Raw genomic sequence first — 21420 nt, 5'->3', positions numbered from 1 at the left:
AGCACTCTTCTCCCTGGGCATGCACTTTTTGTCCCCATAAGGCCATGTGAGAATCTGCAGTCTCTTACTGCTTTATATGCAAAGTCCCTAATGACTGAACAAGAAGTGGCCAGAATAACTAGGGCACCAAAAGAGAGAGGACTGGAGGTGAGACACAGGAGGGAGGCAGGGTTGGATCAGGAGGACATGTGGCTCTTGCTGAGGGTTTTGGCTTATATCCCAGGAGCAGGGAGAATCCATCACCACTGCCCTTTCCCAAATCCAAGCACCATTTCATCTCTAGCTGATTGAATAGCTGGGAATGGCTTAAGGAGAGAAAATGAAGTGAGAGTCTTGAATGGTTCCTAGGTATAGAGTTGGCTGGTGGGCAGATAATGGTGCATTTCACAAGACTGGAGACAGAGGAGGCTCGAGGTGGAATGGAGAGAAGAGCAGCTTAGTTCTAGTCTTTTGGTATTTCAGGAACTGATGGGACACTGCGTTTGAGGTGTACAACAGGCAGATGATTATATGTCCTTGATTCTCAGGAAGGAGAGCTAGGCTTGGAACATAAATATACAGAGACAGTAGGTATATAGATGCTGTTTGAAATTGCAGATGTAGATGAGATTTCCTGAAAAAATCAACTGGAGTGAGAGGAGTAAAAGATCAAGAGTTGAATCCTGAGAAATGGCAAACTTTAAAGGAAAGAAGGAGGAAGTGAAACCCACAGAAATGGATTGAAAATCAGAGGGCTGAGGGAATGTGATATAAAAGCAAGGGAGGAGAGAGTTACAAAAGAGGGTGAGACCAAAGGCCCTCAAGAACTCAATAAATGAGGTGCAGCTGTAAACCGGACCCATGGCTTTGGCTCCCAGCAGGTCACCAGCAGTCTCCCCAGAACAATCTGTTGATGGAGGGGGAGTAAGAGACACAAATTGGACAAATTGGACTGCAGTGAACAGAGGATGCTGTGGGATTTACTACCTACAAAGCAGATGCACACCAGAATGCACAGTAGAGTCAGAGAAGCAATGATTCAAAGCATCTCAGCCAGAGTGTCCTCTTCGGATCCCTGTCTTAAGTGGAATGAAGGCAAAATATCAGTTCTAAAACCTGGAGAAGAGGGGAGAATGAGAGAAATGCCGGTGGCATTACAGCACAAATTGTCTTGCTGTCACTGAGCAAGTGTGTTATTTGTTCCTTAAATATACTGCAATTGCTCTTCAGCAGAAGTGTGTGTATGTTTAAAATGTCCACCCTCCTAGATTTCCTGAGGCTCCTCATAGTTGTATTTGTTTCCCCTTAGCACAGCAGCATAGCCTAAAAGCAGCACCAGTAAAGGACTGATAGGAAGTATGCATGGGGTTCAGTTTGCAAAAGCAGCTCTTTATCTACCAGACTAGGGATTTATTTAGCTTGTAGTTGTGCCCACTCTGTGCAGTGCTTTGTAGTTCTCATTGGGGAAGGCCTGCTATGGGATCACAGCGACTGTGCTAATTAAATGTCAGTGTGTTTGGGAGCTGCGGCGAGGCCTTCACGCTCAGCTCACCAAGACCCAAGCAGGAGGGAGAGGCACGTCAGCCTTCCTGAAGCTCATTAGGGTAGGAAGTACTCAGATTCAGACGGCTTCAGTGTTCAGATCCTAAATGGATGCTGCAAGAGGGCTCACAAATGAGCTCCAAAAGGAATAAACAAACTCATGTCTGTGTAGTTTTAACAGAAAACAATTTTTATTTGGGCAAGTTTTCCTTGAAAATATTCCCCCAATAAAATGTTTTCCCAATTTTATTCACTGTATCATTGATTCTAGAAGCATGTCATGTTTATCTTGTTTTTATCGTTGATCACTCCCTCATGTTTAACATTGACACAAACTAAGGGAAAACAAAGTAATAAACACACATATCAAGAAAATATCAGTGCTTTGAGTGCAGATGTGACAGGCAGCCAGGCCCTTCCTGGCTTCCCTGGCAGGCCCTGGCATTTTCCTTTCTTGATTGTTCCAATCCGAGTGTGCTGCATTGCAGGGAAACTGAGTCTTGATGTAATCATCAGCCTCTCACTAGAATAACTCAGAGCCCCTTTTCCCCATTAGTGGCATGGTTCTCTAAGCAGCTACCAACTAGAAGCTGGCATTCACATGGGCCCCTGTACTGCCCTCACCCAGACAGCCTGGCAGAGCTGCTCTCTCCTCTCCACTCATACTGCCAGTTTCTTCCTGCTGCCACCTTCATTTTGTGCCTGGACAACTGCTGCAGCCTCCTTTCTCTGTGTCCAGCTAAGTCCCCTTTTCAATCTACTCTCCACGGGAAAGCTAAAAAGTTAATCACACTGAAAGGTCAGCTGATCCTGTCTGTCTCCTCACCAAACATTTCCGTAGCTTCTGATAAAACAGAGTATGTATGTGCTCACCAACATGCTCAGGAGCCCCTTAGTGAGTATGCTCCTGGTTACTCTTATTTTTTTCTGTTATTTTAGTTCAGATTTATTGAGTGTAATGCATACTTACTTTGTATCAGGTGCTATGTCTCATCTAAATATCACAGTAACTCTCTGAGGTAAATATTCATAAAGTACTCTTAGGAACCTCACTCGCAGAAGAAGAAAGTGAAGCTTAGAGAAGCTAAATGATTTGCCTGTGGCTGCTCAGTTAACAAGTAGAATACAAGGGAGTTGAACCCAGATCTGTCCGGAGCTCATGTTGCTAACCACCGTACAATCCCACCCTCTGGCCATGTCTGTGACTGCCCCTCTTCATTTCATCGTGTGTTACAGAATCTGCCCACATCCTTCACTACCACCTGGTCCAATCCAGCACCATCTCTCTTCTGTATTGTTTGCAATAGGCTTCTGACTCTTCCTGCATCTGTTCATCCGTGCGTTCCGTAGCGTCTTCTCTAACAGTAGCTACAGTGAACCCTTAAAAATGTAACACAGATTATGTCACCTCTCTGCTCAACACCTTTTAATACTTCCAGTTTCTCAGCAAAAGTCTACTCTTGTGTTGGCTTCACAAGTCTCCCAATATGACCTGGCCCTCTTCCCCTTCTCCCCTCTCTGGTCACTTTCCTCCTTACTTATTCTGCTCAAGCCACATCGGCTATGTCTTGGAGTCAAGAACCATAATTGTGCTTTGTGTCTATAAGTTTCTGTTAAAATGGTCTCTAGCCATTTGATTTAAAATGGCAAACTCCATCTCCCAGTGCTCATTACTTCTATGCTCCGCTTTATTTTTTCCTTAGCACTTGCACATTTTGATAGATGATATAATTGTTTATGTCTCCTTCACCAACAGAAAGTCAGCTCCAGGAGGGCAGGAGCTTTGGTCTGTTTTGTTCACTATTATAGCCCCAAAGCCTAGGGCATTATTTGGTACACATCAGAGGTTCATTAACAATTACAGAATTGTTACCAGAAAGGGGTCCTGATCCAGACCCCATGAGTAGGTTCTTGGACCTGGTGCAAGAAAGAATTTAGGGCAAGTTCATAGAGCATAGTGGAAGCAAGTTTATTAAGAAAGTAAAGGAATAAAGAATGGCTATTCCATAAGCAGAGCAGCCCCAAGGGTAGCTGGTAGACTGTTTTTATGGTTATTTCTTGATTATATGCTAAACAAGGAGTGGATTATTCATGAGTTTTTGAGGAAAGGGTAGGCAATTTGTGGAAGTGAGGGTTCCTCCCCTTTTTAGACCATATAGGGTAAGTTCCTGATGTTGCCATGCATTTGTAAACTGTCATGGCACAGGGGGAAGTGTTTTTAAGGATGCTGATGCAAAATAATTAGTGTATAATGAGCATTAAGGATGATCAGAGGTCACTTTCATTGCCGTCTTGGTTTTGGTGGGTTTGGGCCAGCTTCTTTACTGCAACCTATTTTATCAGCAAGGTCTTTGTGACTTGTACCTTGTGTCGACCTCCTATCTCATCCTGTGACTAAGAATGCCTCACCTCCTGGGAATGCAGCCCAGTAGGTCTCAGTCTCATTTTATCTAACTCCTATTCAAGATGGAGTCACTCTGGTTCAAATACCTCTGACAGATTGAGCATACAAGGCATATATTAATTATTGTATTTAGCTCATGATGGCTTAGGTCATAGGATAATTTTTTTTAGTATTGAATGAGAGAAGTGGGTCTTTATGTTATGTTAATATTGATTCATGTATCTGAAACTATTAATAATACTGTTTTACTTATAGATAATTCATGACATTATATAATCTCCAAGACACTTACAATGCAGGCAGTAACTTTGTTCATATACCTGTATATTTATGTTCAATACCTTTATCTTTAAATGGCTTCTTTACCAGTTAGTTCTATATTTTTTAAGAAAGGACAGTAAGTTGTTATAAATGAGTTTTTCCTCTAAATTTTCTCTTTCTTCCCTTCCTCTCTTTACTTCTCATGCCTTCTCTTTGTCTTTTTATTTGCAACCTGGGTCATTTAACTTCTGAATGACTAGATAACATTTAAAAGGGTGTTGAATGTCAGGGAATGAACAAGTAACAAAATATATCTGCTCAAAATTCTTTGTCTCTTTTCAGTTTAATTCAACTGATCTGAATCCCTACTTAGAGTTGAAATTCACCTTGCCACCTCATTTCCTCCTTTATTAGGTTTGCCTTTGAAACACAGAAGTTCATTTGAGCAGTAATTCTCTGACTTTTAAGAACTACTCTATCTCACAAAAGCTGACATTTTTTTTCTTTTTTAGCAGCTGTTGATTAGACAGTTAAACAGAGAGACAGCAACAGCACATTTCTCAGTCTAATGTAACTCAGAAATAGAAAGCTGAAGAAACCTGAAGTTGAAATGCTTTCAAGCAATTGAGCTTAAAGTTCCTGAAAATTATTTCATAGTGCTTTTTCTCAGCTCCCCACATCCACCCTCGATTTTACATCTGGCTAATTTGTGCACATCAGATTGGATTCCTGAGCACACACTGGCAGTGTGAGGACTGTTGTGGAACTCATCATTATAATTTCAAGCCTCTAATTAACCCACTTTAAAGTGGCTTTGTCAAGACTATGAGCAACAGAAAAGCAATTGACTCATTCTTGGAATAGGTATATCATAGAGAAAAGTAGAATAGTAAGGCTGTGCTCTTCACTAAGCCTCATTGGTTCAGGAACTTAAGGAGCATTATGAGCATAAATCCTGCAGTAATTCTTTTTGGTATATTATTGCAGGTATTGTTATTTCACAGTTAGGTAAATTAAACATAAAAAGGTCAAACGACTTGAACATGTTACCATAAAAGGTCAGTGATAAAACCAGAAATCATCTCTCCATGTTGATCATAAGCCATGCCCCCATCCCCCAGCAATTACTTTGAGAACAGAAGCTCTCTAAATTTTCCCAGTCAACCACAGGAACTATTTTAACATGGTCTAACATCTCAAAAAGATGACTTTATTTACCTCTTGATGTTTGCATTAAGAAAAAAATCACCATAAATAGTGAAAACCGGAATGCTTTTAAAGTGATGCAATCATTCCAATTTTCCTTATTGTTGTATATAAATGACTAGAAATTAAAACATTTCTGACTGGGCGTGGTGGCTCACACCTGTAATCCCAGCACTTTGGGAGGCCATTGTGGGCTAATCACAAGGGTCAAGGGATTGAGACCATCCTGGCCAACATAGTGAAACCCCGTCTCTACTAAAAATACAAAACAGAAGCTGGGTGTGGTGGTGCGCACCTGTAATCCCAGCTACTTGGGAGGCTGAGGCAGGAGAATAGATTGAGTCCAAAAGGCGGTGGTTACAGTGACCCAAGATTGTGCCATTACACTCCAGCCTGGCGACAAAGTGAGACTCCATCTCAAAAAGAAAAAAAAAGTCATATTTGCATATAGTATTGCAATTTGTCATTTTCTAAAAATCGATCTATTTTAGAAAATTAAGTACATATGCCATTAAAATTGAACTAATAAATAAGCAAAAGATACTCTATGCCATCCATCCATCCACCCATCCATTTATCCATCCAAAAAAATATTTATTGAGCTACTGTGCTGTGCCAGACACTTTTCTAGATGATGAATACAACAGTAAACAAAACGAATTCCCTGTCCTTCTGGGACCTACATTGTAGGTGGAGAACATACTAGAATCAAATGAGGAATATTTCTTAATCACATATTATCTGAATTATGATGGAGAAAGATTCTTCTGTTCTGCTAGTGTTTCCCAAACCACATTTGAAATATGTAGGAGGGGACATGGATGGGAAATATCTAGCAAATTCATTTCTGGATGCTTGAAGAAGTAACTCAAGTACTATTACCTGCTCATCTCTAGATCTGAAGAAAATATATTATTTCCTGTGTGGGAATAGTGAGACCCATAAATTTCAAAGGCTTGCCTTTAGTTACACCAAAAAGAAATAAGGTCAAAATGATGTCTCTTTTTCATCAATTCTATATATCAAAAGCAAAAACTCCTACTGTACTTAATTTCAGGGTTTCCCAGAAAAAAATTTCTATGTTTTTCTTATTAATGTCTATCTGTGTTTTAGATAACCCCACTTCACCAGTAGAATTAGTTTCTTTTCTTGCTTCCTCACCCTGAAATGTTTTAATTCTTTGGACTAGGACACTACAATAATGATTACTTTAGAATTTTTTTGTGAAATACTGATTTCAGATGAGATAATCTATGTACCTAGTATTTAGTTTCATGTTGTTTTAGTCACTCAGAAAATATTGATGTATATCTTACATTGATATCAAAACCAATTAAGAATTATACCTCATTAAATTTCACATGGAAAAATACAAAATAGCAAGCATTTTCTATTAAAGTGATGAATTCTTTATAAAATCTTAAATAAGTAGCCTCTGAAGTATTGAAGTAGAAGTAGGATAAGGTATAAACTCTTTTAGTTGAAAATGGAAATAAAGAATAAATTTGTCTTAAATAATTGTAGGAAAAAAGCTTGTTTTAGAAGACAATTTTATCTCTTTTCATTAAAATAAACATATAAATTAAGTCATAAACTAATATATTTGTTATCTATTGCCTGTAAGTATACAAACCTCCTGGGATTAAAGTAGTTTTTACCATTTTAGTACATGTCTTAGTGCATTTTCTGTTGTTATAAGAGAGTGCCCGAGACTGGGTAATTAATAAAGGCAAGAAGTTTATCTAATGGCTGGGAAGTCCAAGATCAGGTGTCTGTATCTGGTCGCCTGCTGATGAGGGCCTCATGCTGCATCATCACATGGTGGAGAAAGGAAAAGGAAGCAGGCATGTGCTACCAGGGCAAAGCCTGAGGCAGCTTTGCTTCCTAACAACCTGCTCTCAAGATACCAAATCCAGTCCCTTGAGAGCGAGAATGTACTCACTTCCTCTGAAAATTAACCCAGTCCCCTCAGGAGCAGCATGAATCCCGCTTAATGAACAAATCACTTCCCAGGGGCCCCACGTCCCAACACCACCACACTGGAGACAAAATTTCCAACACATGCGTTCTGGGTGACACACTCCATGCACAGCAGTATGGAAATTCATGAATCCAGAAATTAAAAGCTATAAGTGACAAATAACCAATTGTTTAAGTGGCGTGTATTTCTGATCCTAATCTCAGTCTTTTTGAAAATGTGTTCAGTAAATATACTGTTTATTAAGAGTATCTAAATGTTTACATTTTTCTTGTATGCTTTTAAAGGAAAAAAAACTTCTTTCCTTTTGATTGATTGATTTTTTAAATATTTCTTTTTTGTTTAAAAGATTCTTGTATGTTTAATTTTGGTTTTAAAAAAAGCTAGTGGATTTTCAGTCAAGAATCCAAATTGCTTATGGTGATAATATCTACTATTAGAACAGTGGTTTACATATGTTAGCAGGATTGTAATCACTTGGAGGGCTTGTTAAAACAGATTGTGGGTTACAGCGGGAGAGGGGTGTCTTCCTTCATAGTTTCTGATTTGGAAGGCTTGAGGTGCTGCCAGAAAATTTGCATTTCTAATATGCTTCTAGGTGATGCTACATAGGTGTCCCAGGAACCCCATTTTGAGAACCATTCTATTAGAATGAGGAGTGTTAGCAATCTGTAGGAAAGCTAGCTTCATCAATCGTCATAACACTTTGTAATGCTTGATGATAAAATCATGGTACAAAGAGAGCACACTTACTGAAAACTGCCCTAAATCATTTTAAAGTGGATATTTTGTGGGCCATTTTCTTCCTTTTTTTCTCTCCTGCTTTGCCCTGCTTCAAGGGTTGAGCTGTCATGAATCATATATTTATTATAATCACTAAGGTCTTTTATCAATTTTACTATAGTTTAAGATAGACCCTAATGAGTAGGAGTCTAGATCACTTGAAATTAGGAGATGTTTGTTTTATTTTTTAATTCTGGCTAATTTCTTATTTTGCACCTATCTTTGTCTTAGTTTGGCTCCATTATGAAGGAAATAATAAACTGATATCTAAGAACCATAGTGGATTTTAAAAAGGTATTAGATAAATATAACTTACAATATTTTTTAAACTCCTTGGGTAAAGGTTCTACAGTGTCGAATGATGCTGGTGGCATTCTAGGGTCCCTCCTTCAGTACTGCTAGGGAGGAAAGGAATCAGTTCCTTACTTTCCTACAGTGTGTGTGTGTGGGGTGTGTGTGTGTGTGTGTTTGTGTGTGTGTGTGATATGTGGGAAAGCTGTCTTGAGATATCATGATTTCCTTTAGGTCTGTGGTCTTTTGGTCTGGTGGCCCATGAATCCTCCAGAGCTGTCTTGCAAGGTACTCAAGAGTTGGTGCTGTCTCTTCCCCAGGTTTGTATGGATTTCTTGGGATGATTGCCCCTATTCTCCTTTCTGTCCACTGCCACATTTTCCTCCTGGCTGTGCTTTCTTTAAGTCTTTCTCTTTAGATTCTCAAAAAGCTATTTTGAAAGTTCGGAAACATGAACATTGCTTCTTTCTCTTTCCATTCCAGTTATATACCAAAGCCTGCTCAAGACAATATGGACAACTCTGTTTGACTAGGGAACAAGGATGTTAAGAAAGAATGAAGGATAAGAATTAACTTTCCAAGAAAGACAGATTTGTTACCTTTTCTAACTAATCCATTCCATTGTACTGTTTGGTGGGGCATCAGGACTTTCATCTGCTTCCCATGGCCCATCTCATACCCTTCCCCATTTTCTTTCCTGACTTTCCCCTCCCCCTCCACTCTAAGGTTCTCAACCCCTCCAGAAACTACTATTTCCTTCTTGAGAAAAGAGTTCATACAGCCCTTGATGTGTCTTCTAGATTGTTTAGCTTCAGTCTTATGCTGGATATTCCTGGTAGTTTCTGGCTGCCTCAATTCTGCTGACTAAAGTGGGGAGAATGTGCTCCTCTCTGCTAGGAATTCCTGAAACTGATCTTCTAAAGTGGTCTAAGTACCAAATATTCACCTGCCACAGTGAATATTTTCTGGTTGAGACCACACAGTTGAGTCTCATGTGGGAAAGCCTTTTCTTCTTTCTCACATGACTCTGACCCTACTACTAACAGAGTAGTAATTCCGGCATCAATATTCGGGAAGACCACTTATTTCTTTTTTGGTCTGTGTTCTTTACGAAGGAACTCACGGTACTGCAAGGAGCTCTGGACAGATGGCACCACACCCAAATGGATCCTGTCTTGTCCCCAAATTCCTTTTTTAATAGAAAGGAAATCTTGCCACAGTCAAGAGAAAAATTCCTTGCTGGTTTGTAGCAACTTCCTAGGGCTGCTATAACAAATGTCCACAACTTGGAAACTCACAATGACAGACATTTCTTGTCTCACGGTTCCGGAGGCTGAAAATCCTAAGTCAAGGTGTTGGCAGGGCCATGCTCTCTCTGAAGGTCCTCAAGGAGGATCCTTCCTTGCCTCTTTTCAGTTTCTGGTGTTTGCCAGCAGTTCTTGGCATATGTTGGCTTATATCACTCCAATCTCTCCTGTGTCATTATGTGGCATTCTCCTTGTGTGTCTGACTGTGCCTGTATTTCCCTCTTCTTGTAAGGACTCTAGTCATAGGATTAAGGCCTGCCCTAATCCAGTGTGACCTCATTTAACTTCATCACATCTGCAAACTCCTGTTTCTGAACAAGATCACATTCATAGGTACCAGGGAATAGGATTTGAATATGTATATCTTTTTGGTTTGATTTGGACACAATTCAACCCACCACAGTATTCTGTATGTGAACTCCTCATACAGACATTTAATGTGGCTCCAAATTCCCTTCTAGTTCTTTTTTCATTGCCCATCCTCCATGACTTGACTCATGGGATCCCTCTCTCTATGCAGAATCATTTCTTCATGCCATCCTTTCTTCCTCCTTTCTACCTGGACATTTTATCCATTCTTCAAAACCTTTATCAGATGTGATTCTTTCATGGTTCCTTTCCTAGTGCTAACAAATCGAATGTGATTCCTTATAATTCTGTCCTCACTTTCCTTGTATTAATTACATATCTATCATTGTTTTAATTCCTCCAACTAGAAAGTAGGTTGCTTGAAAGAAGAAAATAAATCTTGCTCATCTCTATCATCCTACTACTGTAGCTAAAACCGTGCTTTGCACATTACAGGATCACAGAATCAGAGAAAAAAATAGATGTTTTGAAAACAGAATGCTTCCATATTTTGCACATTAGCATAGGTAAAACCTTAGTTTTTGCCCCCTTTTGCTGATTTCTCTCTGCTTCAAATAGGAGTAGTGTTTGGCATAAAGGCATTGTATTTTAATACAATTACCTGAATATACAAGGCAATTATTATGACTTCAGGCTCCAGCTCACTTTGCCATCTTGGGAAGGCCAATTGCTATGTCACAGTTTTACCAATTAATAAAAGTTGAACTCACATTTAAAAAATACAGATGAAAAGTACTAAGAAATAATTATTATTGAATATCATTGAAGTATGGTTTCTTGATTTTTTTTACTCCATCCTTACTTGGACCCAAACTGAAATGAATATTAAAATCCTAGTGATAAGAGACAAATGCGAAATGGATAATAAAGGATACCACTAAAAATGAGAAGCCTAAGTCTATCATCTTTATTCCCCAATCTTGTATTCAAAAAACATATGGTGTTGCTCAAAGATCCTGCTGCAGATTATATATGTTTATTGTAAGGTTTGCACTTATGTGTCTGTCTATATTTTATGAATACATAGATATATATGTTTTTATTCCTATTTAGTGATGCATCTGCATTTAAATTACAAGTATGTTGTGATTGATAATGATGTGTGATTTTCCTTTTGTCTTCAACGTATATGAAAGAATCTCTTGGTAATCTTTCCCTGTGGGGAATGTCTTTGCTCTTTCTTAAGGATGACTATCTACCAATGCTTTGGATCCCCGCCTCACAAATCTATATGCATGTACTATAACTACCCATGTATTCATTGCATTGTTATAAAACTTTAATATTATGATATGTAATAAATTATCTCAGGCCAGTTTTTCTATTTATAATAATGACCTAATAAATGTTCCTTGTTGCTAAAATTCTTTTGAAACTGGATACTAACTAGGTAGGCATCATTTCCACACCATATGTAAAACAATTGCTACTATTTGGGCTCATAACGATTGTTGTGGAATACAAGTATTTCTAAGACCCAGAGATTTCCTACCCATGACGTTTCCCCTTTTAACATTCAATGCAGTTGCCCAGGTTTAGACTCTCATTATCATTCATATTGATTGTTGGTTGGTTTTCTGGACCATGTTTGTATAGTGACATCAGCTAATTTCGAGTTCTGTTGGGAGCATCTTTGTCAATAGTAAAGTTGGATATCCTAAGACAGCTGCCCTTGAATATCCTCATTATCAGTTTTTCAGTTTTTAATTAGTATCTAAATTAGATTTCTTACTGTTACAACTCTCCACAGATGGGCCATACTTCTCCAGAAACTTACCAGGTATTTCTACCTTTGGTTTCCAAAGCACATAGTAGTAAATGGTGCGATTGCTGCTTTGGATGTTGAGCTTTCTTTTTTTAAAAAAAGTCCTATAAAAGACTACATATGTAAAAGTGTGGAGTAGACAAATGTGGCTAAAGAGTCCATCACTGGCCGGGTGTGGTGGCTCACGCCTGTAATCCCAGCACTTTGGGAGGCTGAGACGGGTGGATCACGAGGTCAAGAGATCGAGACCATCCTGGTCAACATGGTGAAACCCTGTCTCTACTAAAAATACAAAAAATTAGCTGGGCATGGTGGCACGTGCCTGTAATCCCAGCTACTCGGGAGGCTGAAGCAGGAGAATTGCCTGAACCCAGGAGGCGGAGGTTGCGGTGAGCCGAGATCGCGCCATTGCACTCCAGCCTGGGTAACAAGAGCGAAACTCCGTCTCAAAAAAAAAAAAAAGAAAAAAAAAAGAGTCCATCCTAAGACAACTGAATGTCTTTGGCAGTGCATTCACTGTACAGAATATTTTAAATCAGGTTGCATTTATAGGGGACTAAATCCTTTAAAAACTATTGAGCATATGTTAATTGGTCTCTGAGACATTGTATTGTGCTTTTATTAAACTGAATTTGGACTAGGAAAGCTCTGTATTGATATCAGTCATTTTTATGCATTTCACAATCATCGAGATATTTCTTAATTCTTTTGCATTTTGTTTATATAATAGGAATGCTATCCTTGCTTTATCATATAGGGATACATTCAACATTGAGTACCCAGTAAAAGTGAAACTCACTTTAAAAAAAAATACAGATGAAAAGTACTAAGAAATAATTATTAGTGAATGTCATCAAAGTGTAGTTTCTTGATATTCTTTTTTTACTCATCCCTACTTGGACCCAAACTGAAATAAACATTAAAATCCTAGTGATAAGAAGATAAATGTGAAATGGATAATAAAGGATGACACTAAAAATGGCTATTTCCTTCTTCCAAATAGGTTACAATCTATCAGAATACGTATGACTGCATAAATAACTATCAAACAAGAAAAAATATTAAAAATTTTTTTTCTACAAACACTGGAATTTGTACCATCATTTGATTTCTATTCAGATTTCTTTGCTCTTCTTCTCTACAGATGATGAAACAGAGAGATAATTCATTGAGGCTTAAGAGTTGTTGTCTACTTAAATGCATGAATGTATGTTATTAACCCATTTCTTCATTGATTTCAACAAATATTTATTGAGTCTATTTTATGTACCAAGTTCTGTTTTTGGTACTGAGAACAAAGCGATGAGTAAGACCAGGACCTTTACTTGAGGATGTCACAGACCACTGGAGAGAAATAATAGTTACTCAGATACAATATGAGAAATTTCGTAGTATAGATATGTGCAGGGCTATCAGAACACAGAACAGGGAGGAGCAAATAAGCCTCGTTAGTCAAGACCCTCTATTACAAGGAGTATGAAAGATTCCCAGGTAGAGAAAGACAGTGTAGTTATTACTATTTTGTTTGTATTGCTCTTTTTAAATTATATATTTCAAATTTTCAAAGATATTTATATATAACTTATCCAATCATGAATGAAAATATAATTCTAATACTTTGAACATGTAAAGGGAGGCGTAGGTGAGTTTTTTTTTTTTTTGAGTGCCTTTTAGAATGTTTCTTCTCTGCAACAAAACAAGGCAAATGCAGTTTCATGTCATTAAGTCAACAGGAGAGAGAGAGAGGCCCACAAATGTTTCTGTTAAGCAAGATATACTAACTGAAAATGATTTGTATAGGTTTGTTCACTATTAATTAAATAAATATTACATAACACATTAAATAACATTATTTGTTTCTTAAAATAATTGTAGCAATTTTTGACCCTATAAAGTGATTATAAAGAAGTAAAACCTTTTTAATTAACTTATGAGAAATTATTCAAATTACTATTTCACCTTGGGAGGCTATCAGTTATGTAAGATTTAAGGAGTTTCAGTATTTAAGTATCTCTCTTTTGTGTGTTCTTGACCTCACCCAACAAAATTACAGATCTCATTATTTACAGCTCTCTTCCTACTCTGTGCCTATACCCAGGTAGGTGACTATTGCTGGAGAAAAACACACAAATATGCTTCCTGGCCTCCCTTTGAACATACATAAAGGAGATCCTTAAGGCTTCCTGGCAGTACTACTACACTTCCCAAGTCCATGTACTTTCCCTAGGTATTTTATAGCTACTTTTCATCAGTTATCCAACACCTCCTCTCTTGTCCTCATTATCAGCTTCCTACTTCACTGAGAAAAAAAGTAACCAGAAAAGAACTTCTCAGTGTTCCCATCATCACAACCACCAACCTCCTGAATCTGTGCCCATATTCCCTGCTGTCTCTAATGGTGAATTTATTCCTAAGGCAAACCCCTCTCTAAACGTTCTAGATCATTCCACTCTCACCTGGTCAAGATGTTGCTCTAGCGAATATTCCCTTTCAAAATCAAACAAACATGATGTTCTATTTTCCATATTTTAAAAATCCACTTTAACCCTGCCCTTTTGTCTAGCTACCATCCTATTTCTTGGCTCTCCCTTACAGTCCTCCCTGGAGTCCTCAATAGTTGCCTCTACTCACACTCCTTGTTTATACCTTCTCGCCTCCTATTCATTTTAAAACTCACTACAATTAAGCTTTGGTATCCACCACTTCCTAAAACTGCTGCTGTGAAACTTGTCAGTGATTTCTGAGTTGCTAAACCAATGACATTTCCCTGTCCTCATTTGATTGGACTTACCTGCCACATTTGACGCAGATAATCACTCCCTCCCTTTTGAAATTATTTCTTCATTTGGCTGCAAGACACCTGGCTGCATGGGGTTTTGTTCCAACTTTGCTTAGCCAACTTTCTCAGTCTAATTTGCTGATGTCTTTTCTCTTCCTAACCTATATTGGAGTTCCATGGAGCTCTGTTTGCGTCTAAGCTCACTTTTAGGTGATCTCAGTAAAGCTCATGACTTAAAATACCAGCCATATGCTGTCAACCCCTCCATGCACAGCTCCAGCCCTGACCTCTGCCCAGAATTCCTGACAAACAAATTCAGGAATTTGTTTGCTCCTGATCAAAAGCTCCTCATCAAAAGCTTCACATGTCCAAAACCAGACTCCTGATTTTATCCTGCTAAATGTACTCCAACTACATTTTTTCTTAGTAAATGACATTTCTAAATTATTAGTTGCTCAGGTCAATAACTTTGGAGTCATCCTTAATTCTCTTTCTTTCATGCCCCAGATCCAATCAGTAAACAAATCATGCCAGTTTTGCCTTCAAGAACTGGCCACTTCTTAAAACATGCTAACATACTTAAATGTTTACAATAATTTTATCCTTTCAAACTCATTGAGATTTTTAGAAACCCCTATAAGTCACAACAAGTGTCATGACTATGGTTTGTAATAAAAATGTATATAATTCAAATTTAGTTGAACAAAAACATAAATAGAAAATAGGAAATGGTTTTCTTGAGTGATTGATAAATGACCCTGAAAGCCAATTCTTAAATAATAGTTTTCAAAATGATTTGCTCTAGAGCAACATAATGGAATGAGTATTTAACTTACCAAATTATCACTTATAAGGATAATATTCATTTGGTTTTATAGGTTCTGAATTATTATTTAAAATTCATCTTCATGATTATAATCACAATTTATATTAAGATCTTGTGAATAATAGGAAAGCTTATTGCTCTATAATGTTGATAAAATACTGGCTCTACCATTTTCTAGCTATGTTATCACAAACAAGTTTCTTACACTCTCTGTGCTTCAATTTCCTCATCTGTCAATGGAATAATAAGAGTGCTTACCACTGGATTTCCTAGTAGGCTCAAATAAGATCATGTACTTGAAGTGCTTAGAATTAGTGCCTGGCATGGAGTCAGAGGCAGGCACTGTGCTAGGAGTGAAAGAGTTCTATGGGAGAGTCTTTGTTAGTAGAAGCCCTCAGGGAATTTAGGCATTCATAGAATCTTTGATAGATGAAAGACATTGCAAGATTTCAGGAATTGCTGAAGACAACCATAAAAGAGACATCTGAAGGCAACATGTGTTACTAATCTACAAAGCGGGAGAACTAGCCAACAAATGCTGTAGACATTCAAGTGGGAGAGAAAGATCACTTCTACCACCAGCGGTGGTAAAATAATTTATGGTGAAATGCTTGCTTTTTTAATGCCCAATTTCAATGACAATAACATCAAGATCTATACCCAGAAAGCACTAATTGTGGCTTACAAACACGCAGAAACATAGGATTTTATACCAACTACTGATGTAGAGCTTAGATTACATGGTATAAGAGAAACTCTTCTGAAATACAAATACCTATTTATGTGTGTATAGGAAAAACACAAATTTATATTGTTCCCACTACTCACTGATTTATTGCACTGTTGATCACTTTGTTTTTATGTGCATGTAGTTTAAATTTACTATAGGAAGTGTTAATTATGTATCACTATGAACATTTCTTCTTCCTGGTACAATCATATATTTATTGAAGACAAATTTAATCAACAAATAGTAGCGGCTGATCATTGTGATTTCATTATCCGTGCCTTTCAAATACAGACATGCTTTCCTGAAGTATAACTAATTTTCCTTAACCCTAGGACTGTGAAGTTATGCAAATAAGGAGACAAAGTTATTTCAAAGTTCAACCCCAGGAAAGGGAGAAAGAAGATCTAAAAGCTTTATCTTTCTCCCCCTCTAGTTGGCCCGCCACAATAAACTATTGCAACAGATGCTCAAACCAGGATCAGATCCAGATGAAGGAGACGAAGCCTTAAAGTATTATGCCAACCACACTGCACAGATTGAGGTAACCATCTATTATTTATTGAAAGGTACCAACTGTGAAAAGATATGCTTACTTTCTAAGTTAGACCATTTTCGTTATTTTTTTTCTAGAGCAATGAAGCAGAATTGAGTGGTTTAAACTGAAAAATATATAGTAAAAGGATGAGTGAGGAGTGATTTATAGGGAACTAAGGTGTACATCTTTCAAAATTGTCTCTTTTTTACTAAAATCATATGTAAAATTTCTTTTGTAATTAATAGATTTTTTTTTTTTACCGTAGAAGCAATCAATCATTGCAGAGTAATAGTGTTTGAGAGATGGGATTATTATAATAGAAGCCATCATTCAGAAAAATGTTTCTTTTTTAAAAAATTGTAGAAGGCTTATTAAAATACAGACCTCCAAGTATTCACAAGTAGAGAAAACATGAAAGAAACTAATAAAGTTTTCATATTGATAGCATAAGCTTGGAAAGGTTTAATGGTTTCCATTTTCAGTATGCAGAAATTGACCTCCCTTCACCCTCATAAATGGGACATTATTTAATGGTTGGTGGCAGTTCAGGAGGTGTGGGTCAAAATGGACTTATCATTTTGTGTTCTGAGACCCATCTGGCAGTCATTTACTAGCTATGATATCATTTTGACACTGGTTGGCTGAGCTAATCAGGCAGAAGTGAGCAGAGTAGTTGACGCTTGTCACTCCTGTAATTTACATGTATACATTCATTCATTTTGGCAGATATTTTTTGCTTTTCAGTAGAGTGCATGATGGGCATCACTGTATTCACTCTCAGGATATATAACCCCTACACTGTATTGTTTACTGCTGCCAAACCTTTGGAATAATGAGCATTATCACTTTGTGTCACAGAAATGGATACTTTGCTCACATTTGTAAACATTAATAGTACCACAGTTTTGGTGTTGGACTTGATTTAGTGGAACCCATGAGCTGGACCAGCAGCAAAAACATTTCTATACAAATAGAAATAGGTCATCAAACCATGAAGGTCTTAAGGAAGATCCCAGAAGTCAAAGTACAGAGCTAGGAGATCAGAAGAGACCAGGGAATAGCAGATAGAGTGATCAAGCCATGGAAAGAAGTTTGGTTAATGTCTGTGAGAGATGGGAAGCTGTTGCTTGATGTTGTTTTATTGACTCTAGCAGTGAGGAGAGATTTAGCTATAAATACACACATTCAGTAAATGTCTACTGAGCACTTACTCTCTACCAATTCACACATATAGAAGATAATTCTGTGTAATAAGTATATAAACAAAGGGCCAAGGAAATGTAAAGAAAATAATAATTAGTGGTGCCTGAGTGATTTCAGGATAGATTTCACAGAGAAGGTTACCTTTAAGAACATATTAAAGATTGAGTACAAGTTTCTCCTTCAGGATGGGGATTTCAGAAAGAAGAAAGTAAGTAAAGGGAAGGTATTAAAGAACAGAGGAAGGAGATGACTATTTTTAAAAGATCAATCTGGTTGCTGTTTGGAGACAGTACTAGAAAAGAGAGTGGGATAGAAAACATACATAGATCAGATAGGAAGATATTATAATAGCAAATGTGAGAGATGATATCAAAGATGGCTGGACTGGAAAATACATAAAGATACATAGATACAGATACACATATACCTATACATCTCTATATAGTTATATATAGATAGATAGGTGTTATATAAATACACACACATATATACATATACATACTGACAGGGCTTGAAGTTGAAGTTGAATTGCACATACTAGGAAAATTGTGTGGAAAAGGATGTCCTCTGGGCTACTGGTTTGAATAAATGAGCAGCAGTTGGTGCCATGTATGGGAATGCTACGAGAAAGTAAAGTTCGGCAGCTAAAAGGTAGAAGAAGATTATTTGTTCATTATTGGATAGATTGAATTCGAGGTGACTTTGAGTCATCCATGAAGTTGGGTATACAAGTCCAGGTTTCAAAGGAGTGGTCCAGGCTAATGATGTAAGTTCTTCTTATTGATCAGTTCTCATGTTCATCGGAAGCCAGCTCACATGACCTACTCAGAGAAGCCTCCCTCCCTTCTCCAGGCATTTGTTAACTTCATCTCGCTGTGTATGCTTCCACAGAAGTTTGGTTATTCTGTTAGTTTAATTTTATCACATTGGAATATTGTTAGCTTCATATATGTCACTTCTCTTTTACTTGAGGCAGGGACTGGTCTTGGTTATCAGACAAAACTGAACCCTATGTCTCAAACATAACCACAAGAATTAATGTTATTGAGAATAATAATTTGCCTGCAAGTTATAGACTTTAAAACTCTGGGAAATAGGAGGGGCCTTCTGTCTAATCACCCATTTAAAAAGGAATTGCCATGTAATGATCTGCTTCTGCTTTAAATTCTTCCTGTAATAGAGCTCTCACTACATCGGGAGGAAACTGATCTGATTTTGAACAACTCTAATAATTACAAACTTTTTTAAAAAAATAAAGTTAACATTAGCCCATTTTAGTGTTTACATTCAGAACGTTTTCTTAAAATTTATACTTTGAGTTCTGGGATACAGGTGCAGAACGTGCAGGTTTGTTTCATAGGTATACCCGTGCCATGGTGGTTTGCTGCATCCATCACCTCGTCATCTACATTAGGTATTTCTCCTAATGCTATCCCTCTCCTAGCCCCTCACCCCATGACAGGCCCTGGTGTGTGATGTTCCTCTTCCTGTGTCCATGTGTTCTCATTGCTCAACACCCACTTATAAGTGAGAACATGTGGTGTTTGGTTTTCTGTTTCTGTGTCAGTTTGCTGAGAATGTTGTTTTCCAGATTCATCCATGTCCCCACAAAGGACATGAACTCATCCTTTTTTATGGCTGCATAGTATTCCATGTATTTTGCCACATTTTCTTTATCCAGTCTATCATTGATGAGCATTTGGGTTGGTTCCAAGTCTTTGCTATTGTAAACAGTGCCATAATAGACATACATGTACATGTGTCTTTATAATAGAATGATTTATACTCCTTTGGGTATATACCCAGTAATGGGATTGCTGGCTCAAATGGTATTTCTATTTCTAGATCCTTGAGGAATCACCACATTGTCTTCCACAATGATTGAACTAATTTACACTACTACCAACATTGTAAAAGTGTTCCTATTTCTCCACATCTTCTCTAGCATCTGTTGTCTCCTTTTTAATGATCGCCATTCTAACTGGCATGAGATGGTATCTCAATGTGGTTTTGATTTGCATTTCTTTAATGAGCAGTAATGATGAGCTTTTTTTCATATGATTGTTGGCTACATAAATGTCTCCTATTGAGAAGTGTCTGTTCATGTCCTTTGCCCACTTTTTGATAAGGTTGTTTTTTTTTTTCCTGTAAATTTGTTTAAGTTCTTAGTAGATTCTGGATATTAGCCCTTTGTCAGATAGAGAGATTGCAAAAATTTTCTCCCATTCTGTAGGTTGCCTGTTCACTCTGATGATTGTTTTGCTGTGCAGAAGCTCTTAAGTTTAGTTAGATCCCATTTGTCAGTTTTGGCTTTTGTTGCCATTGCTTTTGGTGTTTTAATCATGAAGTCTTTGCCCATGCCTATGTCCTACATTTGGAACATTTTTCTCTCCTCAGCATGGTAGCTTGACTCTAACATCTGAAGAGTCATCATGATTACTTAAATACAAGCTCTTACTCATTGGGTTTCATGTTTTTTTCCCCCAACATGCATCACCTAAAGATTGAATAAGCATTTTTTGAATAAACTTATTGAAAAATTACGCATCTTTGACTTTTTGCAGTTAATAAACTTCCATTTCCTTCACTAATCCCTCCAGTTTGTCCATGCTGTTTGTAAAATGTGACAACCATAATCAAACATAAGATTTCATAAAGGGACTGAAAAGCATGGCTTATAATAATCTAGACATGATTTCTTTGATGCACCTGAAATTTTTTTAAAAAATATTTGACATTATTGGATCAAGTAAACCTTTTTTTCACATATGGTTGCCTGTCATACCAAATGTGTCAAATTATTTTGTACAATTGATTTTTGTAACCTATATGCAGGAATTTTTATTTACTCCGACTAAATTTCATGTTGTTTGCTCTCTGACAGTATTCTAGTACGTAATTGAATATATCACATATCATTTAGGATACCTTCAGTTACAAGTTTAATAGAATATCACACTGACAATTGTTTAAACAGTAAAATATTACTTTATGGGAAGTCTGGAGTACCAGTAGTTCTATAATTGATTCAGTGATTCAGTGATGTCTTAAAACATGCAGACCCTTCACATCTTTATACTAGGTTTCTTATCATGCTGATACTCTCTCACCTCATGGTTGCAAAATGGCTGCTAGAGTTCCAGTCATCCTGCCCTTAAACCCTTTTGTTCTAAGCAAAAAGAAAAAGGGTACAGACAAACCAAAAAACAAACAAAAAAACCCTTTTATTTTTGTATATTTGGTTATTGTTGTTTTCTTTGTCTCTTGTGGCTCTCTGCTTTTACCAAGAAGCAAAGTCTTTCCTGGAAGCCCTTTTAGGAGATTTCTCTTTATGCCTCATTTTCCAGAGGTATGGCCCATGACCACCACCACACCAGTCAATGGCAAAGTGAAAGAGAATTACTCTTTTGAGTTAAGCCAATCCTTATTCGTTCCTGAGAACTGGGCACTGTATATGAACCT

General features: G+C 37.4%; 1 protein-coding gene across 2 annotated transcripts in view; it reads left to right on the top strand.

The window, feature by feature from the left end:
• ITPR2 (inositol 1,4,5-trisphosphate receptor type 2) overlaps positions 1 to 21420 on the top strand; it is a 508028-nt gene that overhangs the window by 380051 nt on the left and 106557 nt on the right. For both annotated transcript variants that reach the window (XM_012457176.2, XM_064377368.1), the window contains exon 46: positions 16654 to 16761. In XM_012457176.2, coding sequence (XP_012312599.2) covers positions 16654 to 16761 — 108 coding nt within the window. The remainder of the gene's footprint in view (positions 1 to 16653; positions 16762 to 21420) is intronic.

The sequence above is a fragment of the Aotus nancymaae genome, unplaced genomic scaffold (genome assembly GCF_030222135.1).
Source record: "Aotus nancymaae isolate 86718 unplaced genomic scaffold, 86718_ANA_hifiasm-v0.15.2.pri h1tg000016l, whole genome shotgun sequence".
NCBI lineage: Eukaryota > Metazoa > Chordata > Mammalia > Primates > Aotidae > Aotus > Aotus nancymaae.
The sequence above is the reverse complement of the archived record's forward strand: the minus strand, read 5'-3'. Positions and strand labels throughout refer to the sequence as shown.